At 44.7% G+C, this 12,377-nt stretch overlaps 1 protein-coding gene across 1 annotated transcript; it reads right to left on the reverse strand.

Moving 5' to 3' along the window:
* Window positions 1-1,444: 1,444 nt before the first annotated feature.
* Window positions 1,445-8,356, reverse strand: LOC104164676 (F-box/WD repeat-containing protein 4-like; the record flags this gene model as incomplete). Its single annotated transcript, XM_009704078.1, has 4 exons — window positions 1,445-1,539; window positions 4,036-4,168; window positions 5,327-5,512; window positions 8,261-8,356. Coding segments are annotated over 4 exons (510 nt in total), but the record flags the coding sequence as incomplete, so codon positions are not given.
* Window positions 8,357-12,377: the final 4,021 nt, after the last annotated feature.

Here is a 12,377-nt window from a genome sequence, read left to right on the forward strand (position 1 = left end):
GGTAAAGCAGGAGGGCAGTAGGGTGGGCTAGCGGGGGAGACTAGTACAGCCCACAGTCTCATAAAAAAATGAGAGTGTACAATTTAATCCCACTTGTTCATGGGGTAGCTGTTCTACCACATCCCATTTATCACTCTGTAGGGAGGAAAGGGGGGGGCGAGGAGACCATGGGTAAATATTGTGACAGAGAGCGTGCACAAGCGTGCACACCAGGGAGAGGAACACTGTCCTGACAAGAGGCCACCTCAGTAGGTCACCACTTAGGAGTAGGAAGTAGCATGCCACTGGGCTTTAACCAGCCATGATGCTAGAGCCAGAGTCTGTCTGCTAGAAAGGGGGGACCCTTGCAGCACAGAAGACAGCAAAGGGCTTCTATCTAACATCTTGTAGCAGCATTAACACACATGGCACTTCTTCCAAAAAAAAAAATATCTGTCTCAAACACTCAGAGCAATGGGACAAGGGAATGGCAAAATCATAGCGGGCCTCGAGGGTCATTTCCCTGATAATGCCATTAGCTCCGTATCACTGTTTCTGCTGCCTGCAAAATAAGCTTGAAAATCTAACGAGGACAGCAATTGTGGGAAGTATTTTGGTTCTGCACAAGCCTTGTGCAGAACCAAAATACTTCACTAGTTGCAGACATCACATAGGCATCAACAACAGCTCTTCTTCCCCCTTTCCTTGAGGAAGGCTGAGGAAGAATCTCTCTTGCATGCAGAAGATCAGCTTAACAGTGAACAAAAGAGACAGATCGTTGCTGGTCAGTTTAAGATTTTAACAGCAAGAGTTTAAGTTTCTTAGATTTTCGGTTCCTCAAGAACAGGATCACTTTGAAAAACACCCTGAAAGACACTGGTGTAGGTACTGCCCTTGCCTCCCATGCTGAAGCTGTAGTTGCAGCATTATGCCTGCACCAGAAGCACAGGGCTACAGGCAATAGAGGCTGGAAAACCTCACCCCTGAACTCCACTTCCATCTTTCCCAGTTCAGCATGCTCAAAGAAAACTGAGCCTGAACCACTGCACCCAGCTCCCACGCAGGAACCTTTTTGCTTGGCATCTCTTCTGCCAGAGAATGAGAATACAAGTTGGCATCTTTTCAGTACAGAAAACTTCAAGATGATCCAGTTCATGACTTCTAATTAGCAAGTCAGAAAGTTCACTCTGCAAGTAAGAATGAACAAGTCCCACCTGAGACAGTAACAGGAACACAGGGCCATTTTCACAGCCTCTTTATGAGTGGATTACTCCACTGTTATGGGGAAAAAAGACCACACACTCCTTCCTGAGCTCCTGCTGCCAGCAAGTACCTGAGCAGCCTTCTCCCAAATCAAGTCCCTGAAGTGTCACACTGGTGCCTCGGAGAGATTTGCGGACACACAGCCTATCCAGCTCCTTTACTTCTCTCTGTTGGAAATTGGGAATAAAGAGATCTCAGTTACCTTAATAATGGGCTGATAGCAATGGACCACACTCGATCCTCTGTCTGCACTGTATGTAGACACTGCCCAACTCTGCCTGCGGACAGGGACCAAACCTAAAGAGAGAGATGCACATTATGCCACATCACCCAGAAGGTGCAGAAGGTAGGATGCATGCTGCTAACGTTGTGCTGAAAGAGCTGCCAAAACTGCTACGCTCACCTTCCCTGAGATCCTCTCCCTGAATTCCCATTACTTATTTTTGAGGAGCAGAGCCTTCAATCACTGGCAGAAACAAGCACTTAAAGTTACACAAAGATTCAGCTTATAAGTACGACCTTCCATCCCACTGGTAACAGAGAGAGCACCCCCATCACCACATGCTCTCTAAGGCAGCACTCAACACAGAGACTTCTCATCTTTTGTAGTTAAATAAACAAGAGGTAGGATTTGCTCAAATCTCTGCTGTTCTCTTGAACAGCGTGGGAAGACTTTGTATCATCCCTGAAAAATTTCCATTCCTATTATCTATAAAATTAATCATTTGCTATCCTGTAAAATAGGTTTTTTTATAAACCTACTCCCTTTCGACCAAGTTTCTTAAGTGTTCCCCAGGTTATTCTGAAATAGGCCCCCCTTGCTTACTGACAATGTGAGAGAAACTCTTCCCTCCCCCATCAGTGCATACATGCACATCCTCTTCCACCAGTTCACCACACACACACCTCTTTGTTTCTGGGTCCTAATAAAGCCCCCCAGATTGCTGCTGGGGCCTCTGCTTGTGGCCCTCATTTTCTCCACCTCGCCTTCGTTCTTAGCCCACAGCACCCGAGACCCCAGTTCTCTGTAACCAACCCCCAATGTTTCACTTCAAGACTTCAAAGCTGGGAGTGCCTTATTTGTTTGTTTGTTGATAATGCCCAGGATTGCAGGCTATTCTTGTCAGCGGGGAATTTAGCACCTAGTGTCAGCAAAAGCAGCAGAAAAGCTTAACTCTTTTAAGGCATCCCTATCTCCTACAGGTTAAAAATATTGCTCAGAGCACAGTATCTGGTGCCTATCACACAGGAATGTACATTAGCAGCTCTTCAGGGCTTAGTCCTAATCAACACTCAGCAGAGCCCTCAATAGCTTAGACACTTAGAGCCCCTTTAAAAGGCTGGTAGGGATTCCCTTCCACCCTCCAAGAGTCTCATTCATGCAAACAAGGCAGCCTACAAAAGAGATGATAAAAAAAAAAAAAAAAAGGTGAGCATCCCTAGAGCCTATGCTGTGGGGAGCACTGGGTGGGCAAGGTCTCACACTAGCTCCAAGAAAAACAGCCTTAAATTCCCTTCTGGCCTTCAGGAATTTGTTCTCAAGGTCGGGGAGGTCTGTCCTCCAGTTGCCAGGAAAGCAGCAAGAAGGCACTCTCCCAGAAAAGAGGCTCCACAGAAGAGAGAGGAGCAGCCCTGCTTAATTGTGAGACAAAGCAGCATCAAGGCCTTGCTCCCAGGAGGTGAGTAGCATCCCCAACAGTGCCCTTTGCATCTAAAGACTGCTCTACTTAGGAGTGATCTTAGCCAGGAGTACACCCATACAGAGAGACCAACAAGAACAGATAGGGTCATTCTGCTCAGCAGTCTGCCAGATAGTTACCTATTACCACACACTTCCTAGAAAATCCCGAAAGATACAGCTAAGTCTCTCTTTGCCCCAACTTCCCCTCTTGCAAAACAGGAATAGCAGTTTTTCCTCTTACCTCCATTAACACTCTACGATCTGTACCAGGGACCAAGAGCATTCATCAGCTTACTCTGAGCAACAGCCAAAGCTTTCAACACACAGCAACCACTTCCAACAATGAAACAAGTGGTTGTGAAGATACCATGGGTACTGCATCATGGTAACAGGACAGGGGTGAAACACCTACGTGGTCCTAAGCTACTAGAACAGAGCTGGTTACAGCTCAGAAGAACAACTCTCCAGGTCCATGTAGGACTACAGCACTGCCAATCAGATCCAGAAGGACAAAAATCAACAAGGTCCTGCCTCGAAAAGAAATAGTCACAAATTATGTGACAGGATTCAGTGATGCCAATTGGAAGAGAAAAATGGGAGCTAACAGTATTCATAGTTGTAACTTCACTCCTGGTTTGCAAACCAAGAACCATAAAAAAATCCCACCAAGAACCACAACCCCACAGATTTGGAAAAGATATCATGCTATCCCTTAAAGAAATCAACTATACAACAGAGAGCATGTGAAGCAGCACTACATTACAAAGCAAGGATGTGCTTGAGATACATACATCAAGTTTCAGACTAACTGGCATGGATCTCCATTACAGTGTTAGACAGATGTACAGTGAAAGATCAGCTGCCACCTTCTGCACCTCCTAGTTTAAACCAGCAGCTGAAGTCAAAGTACTGCCAAATCTCTTTCTTCAAAGCTTGGCACAGCAAGCATCTTTTCAGAGACATGAGCCTAAGCCAGGATACCCAGTGCTCCTCCTGCAGACACACAAGACAGGGCTCACAACAGTTCTGCTGACACTTAAACATTCATGGCACAAGACCTCTGAGATCACCTCTGCAGCAGCACCTGCAGCTGCTGGAACATCACTGCTCACCTTTGCTGTTCTGTCCCGGGAGCCGCTGACAATGATGCCACCTTGGAAATCCACACAGTTCACCTCCTGTTCATGTGCAGAGAACTTGACACTGTAGGACCCGTGGATCTTGTGAAGGACAATATTTCCATCTCTGAAAAACAAATCCCCAGGCAGGGAGTCTGTATCATCTGCGTCTCCCTTGCACATGCACCTTCCATTAGCGCTTAAGAGTGCCACAAAAGACCAGGACTGATCTCTCATGGGAGCTGAAATTTATGCAGAATTATTAACCCTCCACTCCTCACACATCACCTGTTCTCTTGCAATCCCACATCTGGCCAGTCAAAGCCTGATTTGCCACACATGAAAATTTTCCTGGCTATATTTCCACCCTCCACTTTGTGTTAAGTTGCAGAAACTAGCAAAGCAGCCATTTCACCTCCTACTGCTTTGAGCTTGCCAGAATGCTGGCTGGACTCTGAATGGCTGGAGTAAGGGAACAAGTGAGAGGTCATTCTGACCCATGTCCAAGCCTCAGCTTTTCATTCATTTCAGAGCAGCCTTGCAGGGTATTGTGCTTTGAATTAACCACAAAGACATTTAGACTTTTTTCAACCAATACAGTTACTGGAATTTTAAAATGCATGCCTTCATTTTCACCTGAATTTTGGGCTACAGTTCACAGGGGAGAGGCTCAAGATATCCAGGGCAGACAGCCATGCTTGCATCTCCCAATTTTGTACTTATGTGCTGTGTATATTAATAGCTAAAACTTTATAAATAACCATTCTGTCATTTACTGTAATGGAAAAAGGCCAATCAAATGCAAAATTAATTGGAGAAGTGTGTGTGTGCTGGAATGCTTGGCAGATTTCCCCCTTTCCACAATTGTATCAGTAGGTCTAACAAACATATACTTGTCTCTAGAAAGCTTTATGCATCACCGTGGTCCCAGTTAACCAGCAGTTCTGAATATTAGAATACAGTCTAGCTACCCTGACTCTAACAGGGAAAGAAAGGAAAATTACACATCAGTCTGGATTGCCTGATTGGACACCTACACAAGTTCAAAAGAGAAAAGGACACTTTATAAGGTCAACAGCATGAGACACAGCTCCTCCACTGTTGTAGCAAAAGCTTCTTCAGGATAGAACCAAATCATAAGAAAGGCAGCAGCAACAGTTGAACACAGCCAAGTACGAGGACATGGTGTAGCAAGATTGATCCCTCTGCTCTGGGCTGGAGTAACACAAAATCTTTCCAACCTCTCTGCCACGCTCCTTGGGTTCCTTCAATTCACCCAACTTACCCCCCTCCACTGACAATGTGGGAGTTGCCAAGAACAAAGCGACATACGTCCTCCTGGTGTCCAGAGAAGATAGCTTGAGGGTGACGCTGCAAACCTGTACCCTCCGGACAGAGCCGGTAGGCCTGGATGTTCTCTGCTTGAGACAGGTAGAGATACTCGCCATCCAGCTCCAACCAGGGCATCAAACTGCAAATAGACAACAGGTTGTGGAGGGTGCAGGAGTGGGGAGAAGAAAACAAAACAAAAAGTCTCACACACAAAAAGAAAAAAAAAAGATTGTATATGTAAACATATCAACGAAAGCAAATGCCCACTCAGAAAAATTGTGAAGTTGGAGCTGCTGGTCACATGCAAAAGCAGGGCTTAATATAGTACCATAGCTAAGAACTGAAGCTTCTCCAGCAACATGCAGAGCAGATCACATTGCTGGCATTTTTCTAACCAAGAGCCGAAGAAAAGGAAGCATGGAATCTCTGAAAGAGAAGATGGCCAAGAGTCTAGTGAGTTTAGAGAGGAAATACTTAAGGCTCTCTGACCGACCTGTACTTTTTAAGAAACTAGACTATCAGGCATTTGCGAGCTATGCTGAGCATTTCTAACAGAGCCTTCAATATCAGGCTCTTAGTGCAAACAGTCAGTCTTGATCCTGGACGTTATTTGCTGATTCCCAGCAGAGACCACAAAGCTGCTGCTGTTTCACACGCATCCGAGCAGGGGAGCAGGTCACATCCAATAACACAAGTCTTCCTATAGACAGAAAGTCCTCCTGCATCCTCTATATGCCGATAAGTAAAGCAGCGGCGTAAGCCTGAGGCTATCCAAGAACTTGATGCTCATCACGTAGAGGAAGTATTTTTCCACATTCACACCTCTTCCACTGCTGAGCCAAAAGCAACTGTAGAGCAACCTCTTGATTTCCGTTGCCTGTCTTTCAGAAGAGCCCATACACCCTTTCTGCCCCTTGCTATCTATGGGACAGCAGCAAGTTCCTACAGACAGGTTCCAGGCCAAGAGCAGTGGATTGCCAAAGGAGCTGTTCCCAAGTATTTTGAAGACTGAAGTTACAAGTGGAAAATATGCTTCACTTCCCAGGGGACTGAGAAGGAGACACTCAAGCAACGTCTGAATCAAGTCTGTCATCACAAGAAGTTCATTCTTAAAACAAAACCAAAATACAGAAAGAACAGGCTACACCTCACACTTAGGCAGTGAGATCTTTGCTCAAGCTCCTGCTTTTGTGTGGCCACCAGAGAATCAGCAAATAGGCCCCCTGGATACAGCAAGGCCAGATACAAAGAGACATGTGGTTCGTGTCCTGTGGGGCATGGATAAGTGAAATTGTCTCCACTCTGCACTCATTGCTGAGTGCACCAATACCCATGCAAACATTGAGCAAAACCAGAGCCTTTCCATAGAGCAGCCTTTCAGTTTTCAAACTATTCTGGAACAAACTGTTTTGAAAGCAGGGGGGCTTCTCATAAAAACCTGTCTCCCTCTTTTTTGCAGATCATCCTCAGAGGTCATGATTTTCTGTGTCAGCACAGCCACTACATACAGCCACACCTCCTAACATCACAATGAGGAACTAGAAACAAGCAAGAGGACAAGATTGCTTATTAGATAGAAAGTTCCTGCTTGCCTGCATTCATCTCCAATAACAGGCTTTTAGTCACACGGACAAAGCAGTTGAGCATAGATTATAATGTTCATCTGGGACCTGATCATATGCATGGAAAAAATAAAAGGCATCTTTGGAGCAGCAGCTTTGGTTTTAGGTGGGCTTTGATTTCCCCTTCCTTCCTCCACTCCTACGCAGTGCTCTAAAAGCAAGCGAATATCCAGCTTACCTAGACTACAGCCAGTTTCCATGGCTCTCCTCCTGCTGCAGTTTAGCTTTTTACCTTTTTCTATGGCTTTTTCATAAGGAGAAGCAACAAATTTGAAGCAGGATAAATGAAAATTAGAGGATGCCGTTTGGATGGTGGCCTCATTAAATCAGTCCTTGCCTTTTCACTTGGGAAGCTGGTTTAGTAATGATCTCTAACATCCACAGAGCCGGTCTTCACAGATGGTTGCAAGCACTTCAAAGGCAGGTATACAACCTGCACCAAAAACCACTCTGCTCATTACAGCTGTTCCCAGGACTTCACACAAGCAGTGGCACATTATCCACCACTTCAATCTACACAGCACAAAAAGGCATGAAAGCTCAGTAGCAGGTCCCTGTTCTTCAGCAGCTAACAAACCATAGTCTTTCTCATTTTTCCTTCTGTCTGACGATGTGAAGGCGAAAGAATTAGGTGTGCTCTTCAGATAAGAGATCTATCTTATGCTTTGCTTTGAAAGCTGAGTACACCTTTGCAAGCAAACATTTAACAACAATCTCCTCTCATTATTGTCAAATATACTTTTGGTTTTTTAGTGAAGGAGAGTAGCATAAGGTAGGAGAATGAAGCAGTATAAGGTAGGAGAATGACAATTAGCATTTTAGATTTGTACATCCAAATCAGGGGGCAGGACAAAGCATGGGAAACAAACTAAGCATTTTGAGTGGACACATAAGTCCACGTCTGGGATCAATGTATGCTCATTGTGGCAGCAGGACAGAAAATTGCTCATGGTACACAGCAATAGATAGGAACATAACAGTTTGAAGTCTGTAGGAAAGATTGCTGAATCCAACTAGAACTGCACAAATTCAAGCTCTTACTAAGAAAGCAATTCTCAGCTCTCAGAATGAATCCCCAGGGCGAGACAGCCACTCCAGTTACCCCACATCCAGCTAGCCAGCAATACCCAAAACAGACCAGCAACATCACTTGTAAGACTCTGTGGACCACAAGGAGAAGGAAACATCTCATTTCAGGGCAGAGACACAAACCCAAGGCCCCACAGCAGCTGACATGGAACAAAGAAGAGAATGGTGTCACTTGCTTGCATTTCCATTTCAGGACCGTCTCCCTCCGGCAGCGTCCATGCCTCCAGTTCTGAGATACTTTCACCCTTTCCTTTACTGGAATGCCAGCCGCTCTGCAGACAGAGGAAGAGAGATGAGATTAGCAACCAGGACTGATGCTATATGGACAATTAATACACCCAAGCTGGTCACAGGTGTTGTCTCACTCTGGTTCCACAAAGGATGAACTGGCAAACACCGATGGTGCCTGAATCACGCTAGAGCAAGCACACTCATGAGAGCTGACAGGAAAGGAACACTGAGCAGAGTGGGTGCTTATCAGCATAGAAAGCCATCCCGGATGATCATTAGTGTACAAGCCTTAAGTCTGATCAAGACCTGATCTTATATACTGAATGCAACACAGGTTCAGACGAAATGTAATCAAGACAAGATGACATGGAACAAAACCACCAGGACAACCAGAGAAACAGCACATCACTCTTCTAATAGAGACTAAAGAAAGCCAGTTAAAACAAGGACACCACCGTACAAGAACAGATGGAGGAAACACTGGTCAGGAGAACACTGAAACCAGGAGCCAGAAGACTGTGTCTGGTCAGAAGACTAGTAAAGAAACTGCTCCAGACCTTCATCCACCTGACCACCGCATAACCAGATACAATGATCAGAAATCAGGATATGTTCAAACTAAAAATAAAATTTATTCATCTGTATAACCACCCAATGCACACATGCCCCAGGATGGACTATCTTTTGCAGCAGCTCACCAAAGGATAGAGAATTCCACCACTTCGCTGGAAAATTCTCTACTTACAGTCAAAGTTACTAAAAGAGAGACTATAGTTCATAAGCAGTTGCTGGGATACAAATCAAAGTTATTAGGACGAGCCGAGACAAGCCAGGATCAACAGAGCTCAAGAGGTGACAAAAGGTAGGTACCACAGAGACCTGGGACCAAGGTCTCTTTAGAGTCTACATGAACATACCCAGTTCCAGCAGCTGCTCAACATCTGTTGTGCTTTTATGATCCAGGGTTGATTAAAGGGGGAGGGAAAGGCAGTTTTAGCTCCCGTCTTTCTTGTATCATAAACTTAATTATTCAAAATCCTTGGTGGAGCTGCTAATGTAGAAAAGATCAGAAAAGTACAAACAAGAAGAAACTCTTGAAGTTATCCTTTGTAACTAGGGGTTGTGAACCACCTACTAGATTACAAGAGTTTATCCCCCTCTCATGCATTTCTCAACAGCCAATGTTCCCAGATGGATGGGATGAAGGGAAGAATCTTGAGAGATGAGGACTGGTGACCAATCAGAACCAGTTCCCTCCTCCCATCCCTACTGTGCCCCCAACCCTCTTCCCAAAAGTGGGGTTTTTGGGTACTCTGTCATTTTTAAAACAAAGATTAGCTACCTGTAAATAAACATCTCCTGTGGTTGTTAATGGGTGTAGGAATCTCTAACCTGGCCCTGGGGCCTGGCCAGATTCTCATTTTCCCAGCCTTCCTTCCATAGCCCCAGGCTCCTTTTTTTCTGCTCACCATTCCCTCCCCTTTTCTATGCTTTCCGGCACTTAGTCACCATTATAATTTGACTGCATTCCTGGGCATGTGACCCATTTTAAACAAAAACAGAAACCACAGATAGAAAAGCTTTTCATCCCCTAGAAAGCTTTGCAACTATAAGTTTATGATCAGTAGAGTCACACCAAATAAAAATGAACTTAGGAAGCCATGAGCTCTTTATTTCTTGTAGTCCTTTAAAAAAAAAAACACAACAAAACAACAACAAACAAACCAAAACTACAGAGTTAGCCTAGGCTGCAAGAAGAGGAATTCCTTTTTTAAAAGGGAGCACTTGCAGGAGCTCATGGGGCCAGATAGCATCTGAGATGAGGAATGCACAGCACTGAAGAGTCAGGTCAGGTCCAGCAGCCTCCTCATTGCTTATTACTCTCCCAGACAGAGTTGAGGCTCTCCGCCTACATCCAATTCCATTCATTACTCCAAAAACACTTCTCCTCCCCACACTCAACCCTCAGTTAAGTTCTCCCCACATACAGACTTTAAGTCACCAGCTTGCACAGTGACGGAAAACGCACTCATGCCACAACCCCCTCCCAACATGTACTGGCCTGACCAGACATCCTGAGCTGAACACTCAAACCCTACTAAGACTAGATGTAATTTCCAAGGCTCTGAAAAAGGCGAATCCAAGGTCAAAAAAGCAGCCTCCATCTTACACTGTTGGTCATTTTTCTAGTTGAGGGGACAGGCCTTGATCCTCTGGCTTCTGAAAGAGGAATTTCAGAAGAGTCCCACATTGGCTCGACCCAGAGTACCAGTTCACTACTGCAGTTACTCCTGTAACGGACACCTAATTCTTCCACATGAATCAACAGTTCCTGTCTGGAAGGGGTGAGGGTTGGGTGGGGAGGACTATATGGAGGAGGTCTGGTGGGGTTTTGGGGGGTTCTATTTGTTTCGTCTTTTTGTTTGTTTTACTGTTGATAGACCTATTACACATCCAGCCTGCCTCTTCCATATAGCAATTCTGGATCCAGCTAATTTAAACATGCCTTAGAAGCATCCACCTTTTATTTACCAGAGATTTTATTTGTCCAAAACAGAGGCAAGAAAGGGGATCAAACATATGGAAGCCATGAGAAAGGGGACGTAGAAATTGGACTGATACCCCTTTGCCAATACCAGGGCAGCAGAGATGGAACTGCAATGATTTTCCAGTGTTGGTCAGAGATATCTGATCAGAAGAGAAGTTAAATCAATATCTACACCAGAAGAGAAGTTAAATCAAGCGCAGTGATGGAATCAAGTGCTGAGATACAATTTGATTTGGTTCCTCAACAGCACCCCCCAGAGCAACTCCCAGAATACATCAAAAAAGGTGATAAGCATCACTGCAATGCACAAGAGCAATTCTCAAATCTTAGAAAGTTAAAAATGACATCACTATATAAATTTAATCATTTGATTAAAAAAAGATCCTTTTCCCCCCTAACAAAGACTATTTTGCTTCAATCATGATCAACACACTTTCTATACATGCAAATCTTTAAGAATTGTTCCATGATGACCTGAGACAATCAACAGACATCACACATCTACGCTTGGTTGACTTAACCAAGTACCTCTGGATCGAACATCCAGAGATTCAGGAGACTAAACCACCTTATGAAGATAAATGCTATGCAAAATGCTGCGGAGAGACTGCTATCCACCAGCCAATGAATACCTTGACCTTTCTTAGCATGCAATCCAGCAGAATACTAAGCCACGCGCTTAAAATTCAAGTGCATGCTTAAGTGCTCTGTGAAATCAAGATCTTGGCATTCACATTCTCAGGGAAGCCACCCAACAGTGAACTTCAAGACTGCTGAAGGCTGACTCACTGAGACAGGATTGCTATTTTTACCAGGACCTACACAGCCCTGCACCAGAAAGCAACTGAAGTACAGCCCAACATCCCAGAAGGATGACAGGAAACACAGGATGAAGGAACCAGCAAACACTGAATGTGAAAACTCAACAAAATTCAAGCAAGATGTTCTCAAAGCCCATCAGAGTCCATCATTTTACCACCTCTGCTAGGGCACCACAATTATCAACAGCTGATAAAGTTACATGATCCAGAACATGCAAGGTTATCTTTGTTATTAGCTAATTAATCCAAAAAGCACACTATCAGGATCCCAAGCCATACAGTGCAATACATGACCTGAGCTAACACATGTTTCTAATTGCATGCACTACTGATGGAAGCTCCCTTTACAAAGGCTTTGCTACACTAAGAAAGAGAAGCTGAACACTTCTCACAGCCCGAGAGAGTTCTAGGATAAAAGCCATCCCAAGCAACCCATTATAAAGGATTTTTCATTTCCCCCTTCCTACCTCACCCTGCCCCACAAAAAAAGTTAAAGTATTTTGCTCAAATTATGGATTTCCTCTCTTTCTTGGCAGAGTTACCAAAAGAAATGTAATATTCCTTCTGGAGCCCACTTCCCAGATGCTGAAGTGAGAGACTGGGACTATCCCCCCCCAGCACGACTGACCCAGGTGACCTCAGCCACCATGGCAGCTGCGGGCCTGGGCCTCAAAAGAAAGCAACGAAAGAATC

This window comes from Cariama cristata, unplaced genomic scaffold (assembly GCF_000690535.1).
Source record: "Cariama cristata isolate BGI_N322 unplaced genomic scaffold, ASM69053v1 scaffold31707, whole genome shotgun sequence".
Classification (NCBI taxonomy): Eukaryota; Metazoa; Chordata; class Aves; order Cariamiformes; family Cariamidae; genus Cariama; species Cariama cristata.